This window comes from Oncorhynchus mykiss, chromosome 16, assembly GCF_013265735.2.
Source record: "Oncorhynchus mykiss isolate Arlee chromosome 16, USDA_OmykA_1.1, whole genome shotgun sequence".
Taxonomy (NCBI): domain Eukaryota; kingdom Metazoa; phylum Chordata; class Actinopteri; order Salmoniformes; family Salmonidae; genus Oncorhynchus; species Oncorhynchus mykiss.
Genome location: NC_048580.1, coordinates 46219362 through 46243553, shown reverse-complemented (window position 1 = coordinate 46243553; position 24192 = coordinate 46219362). Strand labels below are relative to the sequence as shown.

Sequence of the window (24192 nt, the reverse complement as noted above, 5' to 3'; positions counted from 1 at the left end):
TTGGAGTCACACTCAAAATTAAAGTGGAAACCACACTACAGGCTGATCCAACTTTGATGTAATGTCCTTAAAAAAGTCCAAATGAGGCTCAGTAGTGTGTGTGGCCTCCACGTGCCTGTATGACCTCCCTACAGCGCCTGAGGATGCTCCTGATGAGGTGGCGGATGGTCTCCTGAGGGATCAAATCAAATCAAATGCATTTATATAGCCCTTCGTACATCAGCTGATATCTCAAAGTGCTGTACAGAAACCCAGCCTAAAACCCCAAACAACAAGCAATGCAGGTGTAGAAGCACGGTGGCTAGGAAAAACTCCCTAGAAAGGCCAAAACCTAGGAAGAAACCTGGAGAGGAACCAGGATATGTGGGGTGGCCAGTCCTCTTCTGGCTGTGCCGGGTGGAGATTATAACAGAACATGGTCAAGATGTTCAAATGTTCATAAATGACCAGCATGGTCGAATAATAATAAGGCAGAACAGTTGAAACTGGAGCAGCAGCACAGTCAGGTGGACTGGGGACAGCAAGGGGTCATCATGTCAGGTATTTCTGGGGCATGGTCCTAGGGCTCAGGTCCTCCGAGAGAGAGAAAGAAAGAGAGAATTAGAGAGAGCATATGTGGGATGGCCAGTCCTCTTCTGGCTGTGCCGGGTGGAGATTATGACAGAACATGGGATCTCCTCTCAGACCTGGACTAAAGCATCCGCCAACTCCTGGACAGTATGTGGTGCAACGCCACGAGCAGACACATGCACATTTGTGGCCTGTTGGAGGTCATTTTGCAGGGCTCTGGCAGTGCTCCTCCTGCTCCTCCTTGCACAAAGGCGGAGGTAGCGGTCCTGCTGCTGAGTTGTTGCCCTCCTACGGCCTCCTCCACGTCTCCTGATGTACTGGCCTGTCTCCCGGTAGCGCCTCCATGCTCTGGACACTACGCTGACAGACACAGCAAACCTTCTTGCCACAGCTCGCATTGATGTGCCATCCTGGATGAGCTGCACTACCTGACTCACTTGTGTGGGTTGTAGACTCCGTCTCATGCTACCACTAGAGTGAAAGCACCGCCAGCATTCAAAAGTGACCAAAACATCAGCCAGGAAGCATAGGAACTGAGAAGTGGTCTGTGGTCACCACCTGCAGAACCACTCCTTTATTGGGGGTGTCTTGCTAAATGCCTATAATTTCCACCTGTTGTCTATTCCATTTGCACAACAGCATGTGAAATGTATTGTCAATCAGTGTTGCTTCCTAAGTGGACAGTTTGATTTCACAGAAGTGTGATTGACTTGGAGTTACATTGTGTTGTTCAAGTGTTCCCTTTATTTTTTTGAGCAGTGTATATATATATACACAAAACAATAGCAATATTTATTGCAAACCAAAGCTTCTAGATACTGTACATATGTACACTATCAACAGCTTGCAGTGTTGTGAGAATGCCCTCTATAAACTAAAGACTTGTGACTCTCACTGAGGTCCTTGTAGCTTTAGTGTCAGGAGAGAGTAGAGAGCATTGTCATCTATTTTCAGTGGGGGTTCTCCTAAATGTGCGGTGCAGTACAAGTCACTGGCTTCCTGGGGAAGAATGTTGGAGCTTTTCATAATTATCTCATCATACACATGACAAGTGTCCTCTTCACCCTGAGAGAGAGGAAGAGAACAAGAGAGAGCGGGAATTGGGTAGAGTTTATTTGTTGACCGAGTTGGTGCAGAATGACGGCTGTCTGATGAGGACATGCAAAATCTTATTCAAACTATGATAAAGCATAAACCAAGATCCAATTCACCTGTGCAATGGCTACAGGATCTGATACTTTAGATGCTGTAAATGCTGAGGGACACAAATTAGAGGCTTCAACATATCATAAACAAATAATATTATCGTACCTGCATTATATGTAGGTAAGATATCAAAGAAAGGGAACTTGGTCTTACTCAGTGAGCACGGCATTGATCGTTTTCTGAAGAATACACAAAGTGCAACCACAGTGCAACACATCAACAGTCCGACAGCTCCCACAACAACATGGACACGTACAAAACCTAAAGTAAAGAAAGAGAATAATTCAACAAAATCTCAATCAAACCCATTTTCCAGTGTTTTTAGAACAAAATAGAGTGGCCTAAAGTTAAATTACCTGTGCTGTCAATCAGAATCGATGAGGATGTTGGTGCGACATCCCAATCTGCAACAGGTAACTTTTTGCATGGCACCATTAAAGTGACATAACAAAAGCATACAGAACATAAATGGAACATTTATTAGAATAAAACAATAATTGGACAATAGGAGCTTATTTTTTAAGCTATTTAAAGTTATATCAACCTGTGTAAATGTGGGGACCTCTGGGGACACATATCTGTTTGTTTGTGTGGTGTCCTTCTTATCAGGTGTAAACAGTGAAGTGACCAATGGAGCTGTGGGTAGAAACAGTAGAGGGTAGACCGAGTATGATTTTTGTGCATTCAAAGACAATCAAATGGGATAAAAGCAAAACAATATGCATACCTTTACTCACAGAGACATCTACTTTTGTTAAAACATCTCTTCCCCACTGATCAAGTCCACAATAGTAAAGTCCAGAGTCCTGTAAATTCAGGTTTTTGATGGTGGCAATGAAAGTATGTCCATGGATATTGTCATACCCAGAAAATCTTCCTACTGTGACAAATGTGTCCACTTTCACACTTCTGATGAGAACGTCACTGTAGGAACATGGGTGGCGACACAAATATTTGGGCTTATATTGATATCCATCTGGATATGAACACTTAATGTCTAAAGATCCACCTTCATTTCCATGCTCTCCAATGTTGCTCCTTTTTGCATAACAGCTTAAAACTTGATAAAAGAGAAGACAATGTTATTCTTTATCATAATAACAAATAATAGTTGAAACGTGAAATAAACAAAAACTTTGTGGAATTGTTCGGCAAAAGTATATTCTATACAATTTGCACTATGCAGGAGTCTCTTTCACAAAGAAAATAATCAACAACAAAAATGGTCTGCAATTGTAATCAACAACAACAAATCAACAACAACAAAAATGGTTTGTGTTAAAACTCACCTGGCAAGTAAAGGAGAATCATCAGATAGAATTTCATGTTTAAATGTTTTTCTTATTTCACCACAGATCCCTTTTTCTCTCAAATGATCCTACTGTCACTATATCAGTCTCTACCCAGCAGCATCACTTGCAGTGGCTTTGGGCTGTTTTTGCTTTATTACAGGAAGTGAAAAAATAAACTGATTGCAATGTTTCAGGAAGGAAGTGCTACAGACAAATGCTACTTTTGTTAAATCAAAAGCCTATGAGGCAGACGGAGACATCAAAGACAGACGAAATATCCCATAATTGTTCATCTGGAGGAATTAAATGACCTGGTTATTAGCTATTAGATGCACTCTCGAAACCAGACATATGAATGTGTTTTGTTTGGTTCTGTAAATACATTTTAGAATTTGCACTTGAACACAACAGGTAACACCTGTGGCCTGACCGGTCAACCGCAGTGCTTTACTGTCCTCTACTAGTAGTTAAAAATCTTTACTTGTCTTGGTATATTTTCATGTCATAAAACATCTGTATGATACAGTATGTACCCTTCATGAGTCAATTCTAAACAACACAACATTCTCAAAAGCATTCTCAAAATATATTCCCTCCCTCTCAGGACACAATCTATCACAGTGAAATGTTTGCAAAGGTCAAGGGGTCTCCTGCCATCTATAGGGAAGTCCCTCATACTTTCATGTTGTAAGCAACTGCCATCCCGAAAGACAACTAATAGCGATTAACTGCTATTATATTACACATTGACCAGATTAAGAACCTACGCACACTTCAGATACAAGTTGTGTGTTGCATACTAGCTATGTGTTCGGTTAAATGTTTTATTTAGCTATACTGAACAAAAATATAAACGCAACATGTAAAGTGTTGGTCTAATGTTTCATGAGCTGAAATAAAAGATACCAGAATTTTTTCCATATGCACAAAAAGCATATTTCTCTCAAACGTTGTGCAGTAATTAGTTTATATCACTGTTAATGAGCCTTTCCCATTTGCCAAGATAATCCATCCACTTGACAGATGTGGCATATCAAGAGGCTGATTAAACAGCATGATAATTACACAGGTGCACCTTGTGCTGGGAACAATAAAAGGACACTCTAAAATGTGCAGTTTGTCACACAACTCTCTCGACCTTGTCCTCTTCCGAGTCCGTAGGGGAGTTGCAGCGATGGGACAAGACTAACTACCAATTGGATATCACATAATTAAGGAGAAAAGGGGGTAATAAAAATAAAAAATAAAAATAAATAATTGTTGCATGTTGGGTTTATAGTTTGGTTCTGTATATAATATCCTTTAATCGTGACACTGGAAAATGATCTTTAAAAAAACATTTAAAAAATGTCTGTTCATTCCTCTTACTCTACTTATTAACTGTCTAAAAATACAAAAAATATGGTGACTTGCAATGTGTAAGCCTTTCCTTTCAGTTGTTTTCCCCTTTGAACTTTTCTGTTTCCGCTGTGCAACTCCCCCATTCTCCCCACCTCTTAGCTGGACAAAGCCTCACATGAAAGAGCAGAACATCCAACTGACCATCATCCAGTAATTAAAAAATAATTAGAAATTATTCTTACGTCATACTGTGTCTTCAATGCAATGACCAAATATGAACATTAAGGAGAAAAGGAAGGAGAGATTCAACTGAGGGAGACGGAAGTCAACAGGCCTAACAGTGTAGCCTAAGGTGGTTTCACCAACACCACCTTCTGACTCACAGTACCCACTGCATTAGATATCTCTCCATATCTCAGCAGCAACAACGGAAGCAAGGCTTCACCCCAGGTACTACTATAAGACAAATGCAGTTCCGTTTCTGTATCAAGTCCAACTTCTTCTTCCTGTGATCACCTGCCCATTACTGAAGCAGCTTTGGAACATCAACCTGCAAGAGGGTAAAATATTTAGATGAGATTTATTCACCGATATTCTTCCTGACTGTAAATTCAAGAGAAATGCTGGCTTTATATATATATATATATATATATATATATATATATATATATATATAATGTGGTCTTTCCTCATTTTCCTCTCTACACTGAAAGCGTGAAAGCGCGAACCACTGCTTTTAATCAGGGCAAGGTGTCTGGTAACATGACCGAATACAAACAGTGCAGCTATTCCCTCCGCAAGGCTATCAAACAAGCTAAGCGTCAGTACAGAGACAAAGTAGAATCTCAATTCAACGGCTCAGACACAAGAGGCATGTGGCAGGGTCTACAGTCAATCACGGACTACAGGAAGAAATCCAGCCCAGTCACGGACCAGGATGTCCTGCTCCCAGGCAGACTAAATAACTTTTTTGCCCGCTTTGAGGACAATACAGTGCCACTGACACGGCCTGCAACGAAAACTTGCGGTCTCTCCTTCACTGCAGCCGAGGTGAGTAAGACATTTAAACGTGTTAACCCTCGCAAGGCTGCAGGCCCAGACGGCATCCCCAGCCGCGCCCTCAGAGCATGCGCAGACCAGCTGGCCGGTGTGTTTACGGACATATTCAATCAATCCCTATACCAGTCTGCTGTTCCCACATGCTTCAAGAGGGCCACCATTGTTCCTGTTCCCAAGAAAGCTAAGGTAACTGAGTTAAACGACTACCGCCCCGTAGCACTCACTTCCGTCATGAAGTGCTTTGAGAGACTAGTCAAGGACCATATCACCTCCACCCTACCTGACACCCTAGACCCACTCCAATTTGCTTACCGCCCAAATAGGTCCACAGACGATGCAATCTCAACCACACTGCACACTGCCCTAACCCATCTGGACAAGAGGAATACCTATGTGAGAATGCTGTTCATTGACTACAGCTCGGCATTCAACACCATAGTACCCTCCAAGCTCGTCATCAAGCTCGAGACCCTGGGTCTCGACCCCGCCCTGTGCAACTGGGTACTGGACTTCCTGACGGGCCGCCCCCAGGTGGTGAGGGTAGGCAACAACATCTCCTCCCCGCTGATCCTCAACACTGGGGCCCCACAAGGGTGCGTTCTGAGCCCTCTCCTGTACTCCCTGTTCACCCACGACTGCGTGGCCACGCACGCCTCCAACTCAATCATCAAGTTTGCGGACGACACAACAGTGGTAGGCTTGATTACCAACAACGACGAGACGGCCTACAGGGAGGAGGTGAGGGCCCTCGGAGTGTGGTGTCAGGAAAATAACCTCACACTCAACGTCAACAAAACTAAGGAGATGATTGTGGACTTCAGGAAACAGCAGAGGGAACACCACCCTATCCACATCGATGGAACAGTAGTGGAGAGGGTAGCAAGTTTTAAGTTCCTCGGCATACACATCACAGACAAACTGAATTGGTCCACTCACACAGACAGCATTGTGAAGAAGGCGCAGCAGCCCCTCTTCAACCTCAGGAGGCTGAAGAAATTCGGCTTGTCACCAAAAGCACTCACAAACTTCTACAGATGCACAATCGAGAGCATCCTGGCGGGCTGTATCACCGCCTGGTACGGCAACTGCTCCGCCCTCAACCGTAAGGCTCTCCAGAGGGTAGTGAGGTCTGCACAACGCATCACCGGGGGAAAACTACCTGCCCTCCAGGACACCTACACCACCCGATGTCACAGGAAGGCCATAAAGATCATCAAGGACATCAACCACCCGAGCCACTGCCTGTTCACCCCGCTATCATCCAGAAGGCGAGGTCAGTACAGGTGCATCAAAGCTGGGACCGAGAGACTGAAAAACAGCTTCTATCTCAAGGCCATCAGACTGTTAAACAACCACCACTAACATTGAGTGGCTGTCGCCAACACACTGACACTGACTCAACTCCAGCCACTTTAATAATGGGAAATTATGTAAATATATCACTAGCCACTTTAAACAATGCTACCTTATATAATGTTACTTACCTTACATTATTCATCTCATATGCATACGTATATACTGTACTCTATATCATCGACTGTATCCTTATGTAATACATGTATCACTAGCCACTTTAACTATGCCACTTTGTTTACATACTCATCTCATGTATATACTGTACTCGATACCATCTACTGTATCTTGCCTATGCTGCTCTGTACCATCACTCATTCATATATCCTTATGTACATATTCTTTATCCCCTCACACTGTGTACAAGACAGTAGTTTTGGAATTGTTAGTTAGATTACTTGTTGGTTATTACTGCATTGTCGGAACTAGAAGCACAAGCATTTCGCTACACTCGCATTAACATCTGCTAACCATGTGTATGTGACAAATAAAATTTGATTTGATTTTGATTTGATTTGATACTCCCTCCCTCACCCTTCAAGTTCTTGCTCTCTGGTTTTTCCTCTTTGTCCTTGGATATGTACTCCTTAGTGGTCTCCACAGCAGAGAAGTTTAGGTCTATGACATCCTGGTCATCCAGGTCATCTGACTTGAAGTAGAAGAAACTAGCACAGCTCTTCCCCATCTTCTTCAGGCGTTCCCATTTCACTCTGTCAGTTGTTGGCTCCTTAAGTATGAAGTATTTAAGAAAAGATAGTTGCATGAATCATACAAGTATGACATGCAGTATTAGATTAATCATTATTTAATAATGTAGTGTATGTTCATTTCATATATTTTCTGAATGCTTCTGGAATGTCCATAAGTCAGGACACAGCTTATGTAAAACCTATGAAACTTTGCCTCTACGAGCACCTTCTGTAAAACTGTATATCTTGCATATAGCAATCAGGATTTTTTCATCCCTTACAGGGCGATGCGTCGGTAGGGATCTGCGAGCCACTGTGTAAGTAACTCTGGCAGATGTTTCCTTAAAAGGCAGTATGGGTCAGAGCGTTCTGCTCTGGAATTTCATTCGTCTTAGAATTGGAACCAGCATGCCAGCATTAACCAGACTCATTATTCCATGAGCCTGTATTTTACCTTGTTCATCAAAACCTTCTCCAGATCTCAAGGGGCTTTGTGAAAACAAGACGACATGCAAACACCCTACAGATGGCCAAGTACAGCTTTGTAGGATGGAAATTAAGTATTGATAACTATACTACTGCTACATAATTGGTTAACATTTGAATACAGTGTGAATCATATATCCTGCTATTTATACATGTTCTCTTTATGGCTCAGGGGTTCATTTGTTTAGGATTTAAAAAGAAAAAAATGGGGCTGCCTAGCAACTCCTCAGACTCATGATGCCCCAGTGTGTAGGTGACATTTTGCCCGTTCACAAGACTTCTCTATAGTCTCTATACACGCAGCTGTTTCAACATTGCTCACGATTCCTTACTTGCAACCTGTTGGAGCCTTTATCCAACAGCCGAGTGTCAACATACTCTGGGTCTCTAAAGATAAAGAGAAGCTTAGACAGTGAGCTTATTAAATCATTAGGATATTATTGTATCATCTGAAAAAATTTACTTCATTTACAAAATAGGACACGGGGTCGTCACAGTCAAGATCTGAGACTTGTGTAATATGTCATATTTATATTTTACACTAATACAATTGCTCAGAGAAAGATTTTGATTAACAAGTCATTTTTTTCTCATAAAAATAGGTAGGGTTCAAAATGACTGTTTTCAATGCCTTTCACCTTGCGAGGATAACGGCACTGAGCCTTTAAAAAAGGTTTTATGAGCTGGGAGGGATCTTAGACCATTCCTCCATACAGAATCCTTTCCAGATCATTGATATCATTAGTCTGCACTTATGGGCTGCACTCTTCAATTCAACCCACAGGTTTTCAATGGGGTTCAAGTCCGGAGACTGATAGCCATTGCAAAATTTTGATTTTGTGGCCAATTAACCATTTCTGAGGATTTTGATGTGTGCTTGGGGTTATTGTCTTGTTGGAAGATCTACTTGCGGCCAAATTTCAGCCTCCTGGCCGAGGCAACCAGGTTTTGGGCAAAACATGTCCTTGTACTGGGTAAAGTTCATGATGCTGTTGACCTTAACAAGGACCAGTGGATTCAAAATAGCCCCATAACATCAAAGACCCACCACCATATTTTACAGTAGGTATGGGGTTCTTTTCTGCTTATGCACTCTCATTTTGACACCAAACCCACCACCTGGCCAAGGATCTGGAAGGATTCTGTATAGAGGAATGGCCTAAGATCCCTCCCAATGTGTTCTCAAACTCATTTTAGGAAAAGGCTCAGTGCAGTTACCTTCACAAGGTGAGGTATTGAAAACAGGGGTGTCAATTTTGACTCCTACCTTTTTGAGAAAAACTAAACATTACTTGTTAAGCAAAATGTTCTTCTCTAAGCAATTTAATTAGTATAAAATATAATTCCCCTTTTGGGGGGGGTTGCGTACAATACAGCTCAGTATTTCAGTTAAGTATTTTATAGTAATTTTTGCTAATCTTAGCAAGGGTGTCAATCATTTTGGGACCCCACTGTATGTCTGTATTCCTATTTCTGTCAAACGCCAAACAATTATAGATTTATTTCCAGTAGAGACACTAACAGCAGCTATATTTGAAGTTAGTGGGTGAAATATTGCCCACAAAAGTATTCATCATCCCTGGTCTTGAATCCTGAAATTACTACACCATGTCTGGAATCCAGGGTTGACAGGTTGAGGGTCCTGATATACTTGGGCACTTGAATAAGGTGTCAAATTGGTAGGCCAACTTAAAGTACTCAATTGACAGCTGTTCATACATCTAGGATACACTATTACCACTGTAATAACACCATTTCAGAGTTCAACCAGCAAAAATAACTTCTAACGATTGTATTTTTTATTGGTTACAAGCTGTCCTTTACGCAAAACTAACGACATTGGCATCATACCTCAAAGGACAGCTCCATTTGAATGAGTTTCTTGGTTTCGCGCTCACTTGTATTTTATTGACGGCTGCTTGTCTGTCTGGTTCCTCTGCCGGAGCCCGACTGGCAGAGTTGGATCCGGGTCAATAACGGTCAGTTCGCACTGCAGCTCTTCCACTTCGGCGGATGTCAGAGCGGCTAACAGTTTGTCAATATCGGAATCCTCCTCGCTCTCCACGGGGCATTGATTCTGCACATTCCACATTATTTCCCACGAAAATGTCCTGTTAGGCAAACCGGTGCGTAATTGGTACGTCCGGTCTCCAAAAGTCCTTTGATAATAATAGTTGTATTGGAACACTAATCTCAGGTTCATTGACCTCTCCAGTCTCTCTTTGAAATTGTCCTTTAGTGCAATTGAAATAGGTCAGTACCATCTCCTTGTCCAAACTATCAATAGGACTGCCTGGGCCGCCTCTCGAATAACTGTTTAGCTCAATGCCCAATTTGAGATCAGCGCACTGGAGCTGGACTGGAGCCATATGACAACACAAGGAAAAATGCAAATTGATAGCTATTAAATCATCTATATTTTGTATGGGGCTATTATAAGTTTGTGCATGATGTCATCAAGAGATTTATACTTTTGTAGCCTATTATGGCCATTTAATTCAAGGTTCTTTTGACTAACACCAATAATCCTTATGCATTCATCACGCAAGAAACCTGCTTATAGGATAGTGGTACAACACAAGTGTTGACATTACGACATCTAGTGGACCAAATTAAAAGATAAAACAGTCCCTTTGATATTAGGAGAAAATGTTTTTATTCCACAATATAAACTGCAATGTCTCAAACTACCTCTCTCCATTCCTTCCCAAAGTAACCCACCCAAGCATACACTACATGACCAAAAGTATGTGGACAACTGGTTCGTCAAACATCTCATTCCAAAATCATGGGCATTAATATAGAGTTGGTCCCCCCCTTGCTGCTATAACAGCCCCCACTCTTCTAGGAAGGCTTTCCACTAGGATGTTGGAACATTGCTGTGGGGACTTGCTTCCATTCAGCCACAAGAGCATTAGTGAGGTCGGGCACTGATGTTGGCCGATTAAGCCTGGCTCATAGTCAATTCATCCAAAAGGTGTTCGATGGGGTTGAGGTCAGGGCTCTGTGCAGGCCAGTCAAGTTCTTCCACACGATTTCGACAAGCAATTTCAGTATGGACCTCGCTTTCTGCACGGGGGCATTGCCATGCTGAAAAAGGAAAGGACCTTCCCCAAACTGTTGCCACAAAGTTGAATGCACAGAATTGTCCAGAATGTCATTGTATGCTGTAGCGTTAAGATTTCTCTTCACTGGAACTAAGGGGCCTAGCCCGAACCATGAAAAACAACCCTAGACGACTATTTTTCCACCAAAATAAACAGTTGGCACTATGCATTTGGGATCGGTAGCATTCTCCTGGCATCAGCCAAACCCATATTTGTCAGTCAGACTGCCAGGTGGTGAAGCGTGATTCATCACTCCAGAGCAATGTGTTTCCACTGCTCCAGAGTCCAATGGCGGTGAGCTTCACACCACTCCAGTTGACGCTTAGCATAGCGCATGGTGATCTTAGGTTTGTGTGCGGCCGCTCAGCCATGGAGACCCATTTCATGAAGCTCCCAAACAACAGTTATTGTGCTGACGTTGATTCCAGAAGCAGTTTTGAACCCTGTCGCGAATGTCGCAGCCGAGTACCGACAATTTTGACACACTATGTGCTTCAACGGTACCTTTCTGCGAGCTTGTGTGGTCTACCACTTCACGGCTGAGCCGTTGTTGCTCCTAGATGTTTCCACTTCACAAGAACAGCACTTACAGTTGACCGGGGCAGCTCTAGGTAGAAATTTTACGTACTGGCATGTTGAAAGTCATTGAGCTCTTCACTAGCCATTCATTTCATACATTTGTCTATGGAAATTTCATGGCTGTGTGCTCGATTTTATACAGCTGTCAGGAACGGGTGTGGCTGAAATAGCCAAATCCACTAATTTGAAGGTGTCCACATACTTCTGTATGTAAAAGAGCCTTCGGAAAGTATTCAGACCCCTAGACTTTTTCCATGTTTTGTTAGGTTACAACCTTATATATAAATAAAAATTCTACACATAAATATCACATTTATATAAGTATTCAAACCCTTTACTAAGTACTTTGTTGAAGCCCCTTTGGCAGCAATTACAGCCTCGAGCCGCCTTGGGTATGACACTAGAAGCTTGGCACACCTGTATTTGGAGAGTTTCTCCCATTCTTCTCTGCAGATCCTCTCAAGCTCTGTCAGGTTGGATGGAGAGCGTTTCTGCACAGCTATTTTCAGGTCTTTCCAGAGATGCTCGATCGGGTTCAAGTACAGGCCACTCAAGGACATTGAGACTTGTTCCGAAGCCAGTCCTGCATTGAACCTTCGCCCCAGAGCAGGTTTTCATCAAGGATCGCCGTACTTTGCTCCGTTCATCTTTCCCTCCAGTCCCTGCCGCTGAAAACCATCCCCACAGCATGCTGCCACCACCATGCTTAACCGCAGGGATAGTGCCAGGTTTCCTCCAGATGTGACGCTTGGCATTCATGCCAAAGAGTTCAACTTGGTTTCATTAGACCAGAGAATCTTGTTTTTCATGGTCAGAGTCTTTAGGTGCCTTTTAACAAACTCCCAAGCGGGCTGTCATGTGCCTTTTACTGAGGAGTGGCTTCCATCTGGTCACTCTACCATAAAAGGCCTGATTTGGTGGAGTGCTTTATAGATGGTTGTCATTGTGGAAGGTTCTTCCATCTCCATGAGGAACTCTGGAGTTCTGACAGAGTGACCATTGGTCACCTCCCTAACCAAGACCCTTCTCCCTCGTTTGCTCAGTTTAGCCGTGCGGCCAGCTCTAGGTAGAGTCTTGGTGGGTCCAAACTTCTTCCATTTAGGAATGATGGAGCCCACTGTGTTCTTGGGGACCTTCAAATGCTGCATACATTCTTTGGTACCCTTCCCCCGAGCAGCGCCGCCACAATCCTGTCTCAGAGCTCTACGGACAATTCCAAATCATGTCCAATCAATTGAATTTACCACAGGTAGATTGCAATCAAGTTGTAGAAACATCAAGGATGATCAATGGAAACAGGATGCGCCTGAGCTCAATTTCAAGTCTCATAGCAAAGGGTCTGAAGTCTTATGTATTTTTTAATACATTTGCTAAAATTTCCCAAAACAGGTTTTTGCTTTGTCATTATGTAGTATTGTGTGTAGATTTGAGGATTTGTATTTATTTAACCCATTTTAGAATAAGGCTATAATGTAACAAAATGTGGATAAAGTCAAGGGGTTTGAATACTTTCCAAAGGCACTGTATAGTGTATGTGGCAGTTGATCCAGTTCCTTCTGTCTGCTACATTGCTAGTCTACAACTGTAACTTACCCCAGTCGATACGCTTTCTGTTCTGTACATCAAACCATTGCTGAAGCATCAACACGTAGTTCAGAGGAGACCAATCCATTGAATTCAATTGAGACAAACATTATTGCTCAGATAAATAAACTTAGTCGACTGATATAAGTCAGTATGATGGAAGTACTAAGTATTGGGTTTCCCAGAAAATACAGTTCTCTCCATCACATGATTTATTACGGGGAAGGAGGGGACCTTAACCATCTGTCTCAGGTTTTGCATGCAAGGAAGTTCAATATACCCTTGGATCTTTTCAGAGTGCCTTATTGTTTGACTCCTTTGCACCACCCATTATATGGAAACCCATGCAGCACACTGACTCCACATCATGTCACAACCACAAACAGTTCAAAGGAGGAAAGAAAAATATGTAAAAAAAAAAAAAGTAACAAACAGTATAGTTCTGGACAACAACCCAATAAAGAGGAGGAGATAGCACCGTTGTCACAAAGGGGATGAGGACAAGTGAGGTGTCTGTGACATCCTGACTTGTGTGGCCAGGTTGCTAACGGAGTAGGCCGAAAACCGTCAGACTTTCCTTCCAAAACTCCATCCATTCTCTCCTCAAATCCTCAGCGGCCATCGCTTATTGTACAGCCGACACACACATAGTCCTCTTTCTCAGCCAACTCGGCTGTCACACCCACACAGACCTGGTGGAACCACTGGTTACAGCTGCCGTCACACTGGACCCAGTCCACCTGAAATAAGTCAAAAACACCAAATAAAGAAAACTCAAGTGACATAAGACAGACAAGGAACTGAACATTCAGTACATTTGACAATTTCTACGACTAACAAACTGCTAGGCATTCTGTCCCTCTCTCCTTTATTTGAACTCCAACACTAGCAGCCAGTCAATCAGGTTTTTCGCAATTAATAAAATATTGCTCATTATTTCATATTTTCTTATCAGTGAGTGATTTATTTGACCTCATCTCCTTCTGGCTGCTGGCATCCCTCTGCTGGACACATGGCCATCTCCTCTTCAGAGTCGTCTGACTGGGAGAAGTCGGAACGAGGAGATGAGGAGGTCGAGGCTGCTCTGCGTTCCAGGTTCTTCTCCTTGTTCATTTTCTGTCTCTTGTTTTGGAGCTTCTTGGCCTTGTCCCTGCGCTCTGTCTCCAGAGCCTCCCTCTCCAGGCGTCGCTTGGCCTTCTTCTCTGCTCTGTTAACTACTTCTTTTTTCAGGCCATCCTGAAGAGATAAAAAAACAACATCTTAAAGTAAGTAAACTGTATTTCTTATTTTCATCAGTGATGATACGGTAACAGTAATAAACTAAATGCTTTTATAGGCCAATAATAAAAATACTTACAATTTAATTTAATGTATTTGTATGAAAGGCTGTGGAGAAATGGTAGTCATCAAAGTCGAATAGATAGAAGTTAGTCATATCAGAGCTGTAGCTCCGCCCACCAGTGAAATGGAGAAAAACATGCTGGGCAATTCCAGCTCAGAGAAGTCAAGTGAGAGAAAGTTCCAGCCATCCTGTGGTTTTCCACAAGTTAGCTTCATTGTGTTAGCCTCCTTGTTGATATGCAAGTACATTTTTAATATCCTTCAGGTGTTTGTCTAAAGACACAATTGGGGACAATATCATTTTATGGATACGCTAATTATGCATTTCTACTGCGAGCCATCAAGAGCTAGCAACTGTAACAAAGCTTGCTAGCTCCATCTCGCCGATCATATTATTTCTGACATTTATCCTAGAATTCGTATTGTGTAATGTTCCTCAGTGCCTTTTTTTACATACCCTGTATAGATGTCCAGAAGATGGCACCGACAGACATGGAAGCTCTGGTTCTAGCTCCTAAGCAACTTTTCAGTATTTCGTTTTTTTGTGTCATTTCTTACATTATTAGCCCAGAACGTTTGTGTTGTTACATACAGCCGGAAATAACTTTTGGATATCAGAGTGGCGGTAACTCACCAACATTACGATCAGAAATATGACTTTCTCGAATTTGAATCCTTTGTTCATTCCCCGCAAGGCAATTTTATTTAATCCTGATGCTGCTCCAAGATGCCACCGGCGGAGGAGAGGTATTCTGAGTGGACTTCTTTTCCGACTCAGGAGGCGTGAACACCATCCACCACTTCAGAGTATATGGATACACTGTCCCCGTCCATTCAGCCACCTGGGTTCTCAGTACACAGTGCAGATATGAACAAAGAACTCTCCGGGAAGAAGGCGGAGGGCAATTTGAACTTATTTCAGAGGCTGCTCCAAGACGCCGCCGGCAGAGAAGAGGTATTCAGAGTGGACTTCGAGTCCATCCACCACTTCAGAGTATTTTACTCGCTAATGTTCGGTCCTTGGACAATAAAGTAGATGAGCTTAGGGCGAGGATCCCCTTCCAGAGAGACATCAGGAACTGTAACATACTGTTTCACAAAATCATGGCTCTCTCCAGGTATACTATCCCCATCCATACAGCCAGCTGGGTTCTCAGTACATTGCGCAGACAGGAATAAAGAATTCTCTGGGAAGAAGAAAGGCGGGGGTGTATGTTTCATGATTAACTACACATGGTGTGATTGTGATAACGTACAGGAACTCAAGTCCTTTTGTTCACCCAACCTAGAATATCTTAATCAAATGTCGACAGTATTAACTTCCAAGATAATTCTCTTTGGTTATAGTAAGAGCTGTGAAAATTCCTCTCAAGCCGATACCAGGACAGCCGTCAAGGAACTACACTGGACTTTCTGCAAACTGGAAATCACATATCCTGAGGCCGCACTTATTGGTAGGTGGGGATTTAAAACAAAACGGAATTTGAGAACACACTACCGAAATTCCATCAACACATTGCCTGTAGTACTCGTGCTACAAAATCTCTCAACCATTGTTACTCCCCCTTCCGGGATGGCTTCAAGGCCCTCCCCCACTCTCCCTTTGGCAAATCAGATTGACTCTATTTTGCACCTACCTTCCTATATGCAGAAAGTCAAAATAGGAAGTACGCGTGCTAAGGTCTATTCAACGCTGGTCTGACCAATCAGAATCCATGGTTCAAGATTGTTTAGATCACGGCGACTGGGATATGTTCCGGGTTGCCTCTGAGAATAACATTGACATATACACGGACATGGTGACTGAGTTCATCGGGAAGTGTATAGGGGATGTTGTTCCCACTGACTATTAACACCTACCCAAACCAAAAACCGCAGGTAGATGGTAGCATTCGCGCAAAACAGAAAGCAACCACCACTTAACCACGGCAAGGTAACTGGGAATATAAACAGTGTAATTATTCCCTCCGTAAGGAAATCAAACAGGCAAAACGTGGAGTCGCAATTCCACAGCTCAGACCCGAGACGTACAGTGCCTTGCGAAAGTATTCGGCCCCCTTGAACTCTGCGACCTTTTGCCACATTTCAGGCTTCAAACATAAAGATATAAAACTGTATTTTTTTGTGAAGAATCAACAACAAGTGGGACACAATCATGAAGTGGAACGACATTTATTGGATATTTCAAACTTTTTTAACAAATCAAAAACTGAAAAATTGGGCGTGCAAAATTATTCAGCCCCTTTACTTTCAGTGCAGCAAACTCTCTCCAGAAGTTCAGTGAGGATCTCAATGATCCAATGTTGACCTAAATGACTAATGATGATAAATACAATCCACCTGTGTGTAATCAAGTCTCCGTATAAATGCACCTGCACTGTGATAGTCTCAGAGGTCCGTTAAAAGCGCAGAGAGCATCATGAAGAACAAGGAACACACCAGGCAGGTCCGAGATACTGTTGTGAAGAAGTGTAAAGCCGGATTTGGATACAAAAAGATTTCCCAAGCTTTAAACATCCCAAGGAGCACTGTGCAAGCGATAATATTGAAATGGAAGGAGTATCAGACCACTGCAAATCTACCAAGACCTGGCCGTCCCTCTAAACTTTCAGCTCATACAAGGAGAAGACTGATCAGAGATGATCACTCTGGATGAACTGCAGAGATCTACAGCTGAGGTGGGAGACTCAGCTGAGGTGGGAGACTGAGGTGGGAGACTCAGCTGAGGTGGGAGACTGAGGTGGGAGACTACGACAATCAGTCGTATATTGCACAAATCTGGCCTTTATGGAAGAGTGGCAAGAAGAAAGCCATTTCTTAAAGATATCCATAAAAAGTGTTGTTTAAAGTTTGCCACAAGCCACCTGGGAGACACACCAAACATGTGGAAGAATGTGCTCTGGTCAGATGAAACCAAAATTGAACTTTTTGTCAACAATGCAAAACGTTATGTTTGGCGTAAAAGCAACACACCATCCCCACTGTCAAACATGGTGGTGGCAGCATCATGGTTTGGGCCTGCTTTTCTTCAGCAGGGACAGGGAAGATGGTTAAAATTGATGGGAAGATGGATGGAGCCAAATACAGGACCATTCTGGAAGAAAACCTGATGGAGTCTGCAAAAGACCTGAGACTGGGACGGAGATTTGTCTTCCAACAAGACAATGATCCAAAACATAAAGCAAAATCTACAATGGAATGGTTCAAAAATAAACATATCCAGGTGTTAGAATGGCCAAGTCAAAGTCCAGACCTGAATCCAATCGAGAATCTGTGGAAAGAACTGAAAACTGCTGTTCACAAATGCTCTCCATCCAACCTCACTGAGCTCGAGCTGTTTTGCAAGGAGGAATGGGAAAACATTTCAGTCTCTCGATGTGCAAAACTGATAGAGACATACCCCAAGCGACTTACAGCTGTAATCGCAGCAAAAGGTGGCGCTACAAAGTATTAACTTAAGGGGGCTGAATAATTTTGCACGCCCAATTTTTCAGTTTTTGATTTGTTAAAAAAGTTTGAAATATCCAATAAATGTCGTTCCACTTCATGATTGTGTCCCACTTGTTGTTGATTCTTCACAGAAAAATACAGTTTTATATCTTTATGTTTGAAGCCTGAAATGTGGCAAAAGGTCGCAAAGTTCAAGGGGGCCGAATACTTTCGCAAGGCACTGTATGTGGCAGGGTCTACAGACAACCACAGATTACAAAGAGAAAACCAGCCACGGCGCAGAGACGGAAGTCTTGCTCCTGGATTAGCTAAACACCGTTGCCCGCTTTAAGGATAACACAGTGGCACTGACGCGGCCTGACCCCAAGGACTGTGGGCTCTCATTCTCTGTGGCCGATGTGAGTAAGACATTTAAGAGTGTTAACCCTCGCAGGGCTGCCGGCCCAGACGGCATACCTAGCCGCGTCCTCTGAGCATGCGCAGACCAGCTGTCTGGAGTGTTTACGGACATATTCAATCTCTCCTTATCCCAGTCTGCTGTCCTCACTTGCTTCAAGATGTCCACTATGGTTCCTGTACCCAAGAAATGGTAACTGAAGTAAATTACTATCGCACTGTAGCACTCACTTCCGTCATCATGAAGTGCTTTGAGAGGCTAGTTAAGGATCATGTCACCTCCATCTTACCTGATAATCTAGACCCACTTCAGTTTGCATACCGCCCCAATAGATCCACAGATGACGCAATCGCCATTGCACTGCACACTGTCCTATCCCATCTGGACAAGAGGAATACCTATGTAAGAATGCTGTTCATTGACTACAGCTCAGCCTTCAACACCATAGTACCCTCCAAGCTCATCATTAAGCTTGGGGCCCTGGGTCTGAACCTTAGTGGGGTCATGTTGCATGGCTCCGTCTTGCCTTGTATAGCATTAAGCCATTATAACCACGTTATTATTACATGCATATTGTTTATCGTATCGTGAACTAGAGATTGTATTTTGTATACACTCTACATCTGGCATTCAATATTGCATCTTTATTTCTCTCTTTACTTGCAGACCACGTACACACTTCTTGCAAGGTGCCATACCACTAAGTGCCTTGGCCCATCCATGCTACATACACGGTGCTGTTCCGTGCCCGTACTGTGAATCTTCAGCGTCATTAAACCACCTAGACCGCACTCCTCCGTCTTGTCATCTGTGCCCTTATCAGCACACGAGAGCGAACATAAAGTAGAATATATAGTCCACCAAGTACTCAGTTACAGTACTTGATAGCTAGCATGCTGACACACACACACCTCTTTTTGTGGAGAGCTTCTTCCCTGAGAGTTGCACTGCTTGCGTTTGTCACAGTCCGAGGGGTCGTCCTCTTGCTGTGACGTGCGTCCGTGGGTGTGATGCGTTCCCAGCCCGTTCAGTAACGCGTGGTAGAGCTGTGTGATCTCTGGCAGAGACACCTGCAGCAGGAGCCCTTCCACCATCAGCTCCTCCAGCTCCACACTCAGACCTGCAGCAGCACAGCACACATCAGGTTATTGTAAAAGACAAATGTTCTCAATCAACTACCGTGCTGGTTAAATAATCAGTAGTCATCAGTAGAGCGCTAATCAATATAATGATGTTATCAAGAAGTCCAGCTGGTGATAAGAATGACAAATGATTCTACAACACTGCTTTGTAACGCAGAACTGACCCGGCAGAGGAATGCATCGTTGCTCGGTGTAGAAGACCATCTGATCATGACTTGTCCTGTTCCACTCTGGAGTCAAACATGGTGGCTGTTTATATATATAAAAATATATATATATATCAAATTCATTACTAATCTGGTCATTAACATAACTCTGTTAATTCTGAATTATATCACTTTAAAATGGATAGATAACTACATTTCAGAGAAGGGGTGTGACTGACCTTTCCAACCGGAGATGGTGAAGATCTAAAACTCTCCTCCAGGTCTGGAAGGCCACAGGAGGCAGAGACCTGTCGTGCTCGCTGTTGCCAGCTGACTGTTCTCTCAACCAAATAGTGAAGCGCATCGCCTTCCGGTAGACGCACCTGGATACGCTGCAGCGACGCCAGCAAGGGCAGGACCTTGTCCAGGGAGGGCTTCTCCGAGCGTCGGCAGTCTGGACACAGCCAGGCCTGGGTTGAACGGGAGTCTGAGGGAGCCCTCACACACACGCTGTGGAAGGCGTCCCGGCAGAGCTCACACTGTAACATGGCTCCCATGGGGGGATTCTGACACACACACACCTTCAGGTCCATGCAGTCTGCCGTGGGGAGGAGCTTGGACTCGTTAGCTGCCCGGATGGAGGAGAGGGCCCACATCTCCCGTAACCGCACTTCCCCGAGAGTTGCCAGCTGGTAAATAAACGTAAAATCATTTTAATTTATAGAATTTGAATGCAAGTTCATGTCCAACGTTCATTGAGATACAATACATATCCAGTACTAGAAAGAAGTAGAGAAAGCCAAGGTCCGCACTTTGAACTGAGTTGGAAAATAAAAGATGTATTCAGTTTGAGACATGGCCATTGTAGGTGTACTTACAGCTGAGGTAGTGTCCTTGGTCTCTAAGAGGGCTTTTTCCACATCACTGAGACAGTCTAGCTTCACCATCTTCTTCTTACTGCAGTCTTTAGCTTTTTTCGACTTCCTTTTCGGAGACCCTGCTCCAACCTCAAATCTTGGACACAGAACCTGTGGACAAGAACAAAATTGTGAATTCTGGTGAATGCATTTCTGGGAAATAAACTGCTTTATATTGTACATCACTCATAGAACATTCATAGGTGGTGCATTACAGCCGATTACCTCAAGCAGAGTGAAGTGAGAGTTTTTGATGAGGAAGGTTTCAGCTGCAGACTCTTTCCAGGCCTGCAGCTCTGTTACCAGAAACTCCAGATGCTTTAGAGGGTCCAGCTGGACTGGGATGGCTTGTCCTCGTAGAACCATATCAGAGAGCTTGTCAAACAATGGAATGGACTCTCCATCCTATAAAAGTACACAGAATACACATTTTCTATACATAAATGGTTCCACCTTTACATGTCAACCTGGGAGCATCGTTTCTATAAAAATCATGTATAACATCATTGTGAAAACGTGGTGTTTTATTCTTCCGTACCTGAAATGCCTCTGCTTCCTGAAGCCATTCCCTGGCCCTACTGATGGAGTCCTTCAGCATCAGACAATTGGGGAGGTAAGCAGGTATACCCACCATCTTCTCAGCTGCTTCAGAGAGGACTTCTATAGATGGGGGGGGCCTGGTGGAGAAGAAAATAGTTAGGTCAAAAGACTGGTCAGTCACCAGCACAAGGGGGCCCAGTTATCCGGCTGACAGGAAGCATACATATCATATTTATCCATCTGTATGGACTATGGAGAAATGTCCTCAGGTGTGTGTCAATCATAAAAATATGAATGTACTATCATGAAGAAAAAAAAACCTTTGACAATTCCACTTCCCTTGTTGTTCAATATTTGTTGCTATTCACTCCATCTTTCATAAAAAGTCAATTCAAGATCTTTCTGACGTAAGCAGACATCACTGTTGTGAGGGTTGTGAACCATGCAACGTTTTTCCTCTGACGGCTGATGGATTGTTTAGTGTTAGTAGCTTTACATAGCCATCTATACTGACCCCTTGCAACCATGACACACTTTTACACTTTCAAACCATTGGTGGTATATACAGTTACCGTGGTCTGGGCTGTGCACAATTCTATAATAAAGAAAATGTTCAACATACTGATAAAGTCATAAAGAAACAAACTATCCATCCGTCCTTGAGGAGATAAAAAAGAAAGACACTTCTCACTAGACTAAGCACTAAAATGACAGAACATTTGAATGAGAACTCTAGCTCTAGAAAGATGCAGACAATTAAAACTGGACTGAAAAAGATTGCTAAAACCGTGTGGATATGTGGCGCGCACAGAATAGATGCACATTCCTTGGGAGAGCCATGCCATTAAAAAAAAGCTGTTTGAAAAAAACGCCGGTGACAGTGATTATTAAAATGCACTGGGTACCAAATGGGATGAAAGCAGAACTAGATATGCATGCTCACTTTTTGTAGATCTTGTTGAATATTCTAGCAGCAGCATTTTGCACTAGCTGGAATTAAAATGAAGCAAAATCAGGGACACTGACATACTGTATTTCTGCTAATGTACAAATCAGTAATCCCGTATGTTTGTACATTCGTTAAAGAGAAACCTCACTAGCTTTAATACAAGTGCCATAACCACATGGCTCATTTTGGCTAAGAGTAGAGAAAGTTCAAATTCAAGACCCAGAGTTGAATCTCTGAGGACACAATTATTGTAAATTCAGGTCTAAATGATCCAGAATAACAAAGCCCAGAAGATGACCTTAAACCTATTGTTAAAATCCACTCATCTAAAATTTTGGCCTGTCTTCTTTGACATTGGACTCCTAAAAAAAACAACCCTGAAATACCTGGTTTACAGATTAAGATTACAGATGTAAACAAGAAATCCTCGGTGTGTGCGGCCTTCACCTGGCCTTGAGGAGGATGCTGGTCTTTTCCTCCCAATGTTCAGACACCGTGAGTAGCTCCTGCAGATGAGCCATGCCCTTCTCCACGGAGGGGTGAGGGGTCAGGCCCACACCCTGGTCTATCAGCCTCCGCATGGTCTCCAGGGTGAGGGTGGAGGGCTGGGCGCTGGTCTGCTGCACACCCTCCAGCCAACGGGCTTGCTCCAGCCTCTCCCGTAGTATTGGAAGTTCAGGCAGCTCCACATCAAAGTCAAAGCTAACGTCTAGAAGACTCTGGATCACCGCTGTGCTGGTGGCCTCATCCATCAGAACTTTCTCACTGTGCTGCTGGAAGTCTTCGATGCAATTCAAGAGATCCTAAGAAAATAAACGTCATTCATATCATTATGAATACGATTCTACAATGATTGAGGATTCAGATGGGTTTTATTTGGGTTTATGCTTTAACCTTGAGAGGAATACTTTCTGATTAGGGATGTTAACGGTTAACATTTGATCGGTCATGCACATCGGTCAAAAGGTTAATTTGAATAATGTAATGAAATTACATTGCCGCATGTGTTTTTGTTAGTCGTCATGCATTTTATTTATCACACTCGCACAGCATACAGACCCTAGTTTGAGTGGAATATCACCTGTCGAACAGCGCGAGAGCTGCAGCTGCTCCTCAAACAGCTAGTTTCTGCTGGAGTGAAAAGCCCAGTCATTGCGCAACAATTCTAAACGCAATCACGTGTTAAAAAACAAAGTTTTGATGGCCACGATTAAAAAGAGGGTCCCAGCTTTTCATTTATACTATTTTTCTTCCTCAACTCGTAATTGAAGCGCACTTCCCATTCACCATTCAAGTGCATAGGATTAGGCAACGGTAGGCAGGCTATTAAGCGCATCACCCACCACTTTGCAATCAGAGCTGGAGGCTCTATGCAATTTGGTAAAATATACTTCATTCATTGAAACCTGAATGTTTTACTTCCTATTATGAGGCATGTCTTACCCTGCTTCAAAGTAGCCTAGCCAAAATCCGACCATAGAAACATGGAATTTATTTTCCATGTCAACTTTCTTTCGTTGTCCAGAAGCCAAAGGCACCATCCCAGTCATATTAGCAACCCATCATAGTTGTTGCTATTGGATTCCCTCTCTTTCCATGTTTCTAACAGAGATGTTGATCTCTGTCATATGGAACCGCTCACATCAGGTGTCCTGTTAAGAACTGTGTTTTACTGCGACTTACATTCTGGTGAAAGTTTGAAAATTGTGTTTTATTAGCTGCTTCATTACAATAGTTGCATGTTAAATAATATAGCCTTTTGGCTGTGAGCCAAATGTCTGTTCCTTGTATGCATGCATAACATTTTGTGTCATGTCATTTTACTGTTGGGATTTATTTTTGCAGTTGGTTAACTGGTTAATGAGGGTCGGTTTAAATTGGCAGGAAAATTTACCGAAATTTGCATTCCATCTCTGACCAATCACGTTAAACATAGCTCCACAGTCATCTTAGTTAGGTCTAATCAATTCCAATGACATTTTCTAATGGCTGCAATATCATGGCATTTAGATATTGAACTTCCTCATTGCATGGCATGTAGTAT

At 43.0% G+C, this 24192-nt stretch overlaps 1 protein-coding gene and 1 non-coding gene across 10 annotated transcripts in view; both read right to left on the bottom strand.

Moving 5' to 3' along the window:
• Window positions 1–1287: 1287 nt before the first annotated feature.
• LOC110492736 lies at window positions 1288–11921 on the bottom strand. Of its 7 annotated transcripts, none has more exons than XR_005036382.1 (7): window positions 9848–11921; window positions 7356–7548; window positions 2321–4959; window positions 2133–2193; window positions 1930–2037; window positions 1782–1825; window positions 1288–1635 (listed from the first exon to the last, which is right to left on the bottom strand). It is a non-coding gene; the product is annotated as an uncharacterized LOC110492736 (transcript). The 7 variants fall into 7 exon arrangements; XR_005036384.1 differs by having other exon boundaries at window positions 1288–2037; window positions 2321–2412; window positions 2504–2836; window positions 3066–4959; XR_005036381.1 differs by having other exon boundaries at window positions 1782–2037.
• Window positions 11922–13408: 1487 nt separating this feature from the next.
• kdm5bb (lysine (K)-specific demethylase 5Bb) overlaps window positions 13409–24192 on the bottom strand; it is a 36044-nt gene continuing 25260 nt past the window's right edge. For 2 of the 3 annotated variants that reach the window (XM_021567190.2, XM_021567191.2), the window contains exons 20-28: window positions 22596–22951; window positions 21198–21336; window positions 20885–21064; window positions 20621–20770; window positions 19982–20431; window positions 19761–19845; window positions 19366–19574; window positions 14239–14502; window positions 13409–14006 (exon numbers count right to left, since the gene is read on the bottom strand). In XM_021567190.2, coding sequence (XP_021422865.2) covers window positions 13878–14006; window positions 14239–14502; window positions 19366–19574; window positions 19761–19845; window positions 19982–20431; window positions 20621–20770; window positions 20885–21064; window positions 21198–21336; window positions 22596–22951 — 1962 coding nt within the window. In that variant the 3' untranslated portion in view covers window positions 13409–13877. Of the gene's footprint in view, window positions 14007–14238; window positions 14503–19365; window positions 19575–19760; window positions 19846–19981; window positions 20432–20620; window positions 20771–20884; window positions 21065–21197; window positions 21337–22595; window positions 22952–24192 lie in introns of those variants that run through there. The other variant, XR_002469072.2, reaches the window with a different exon arrangement.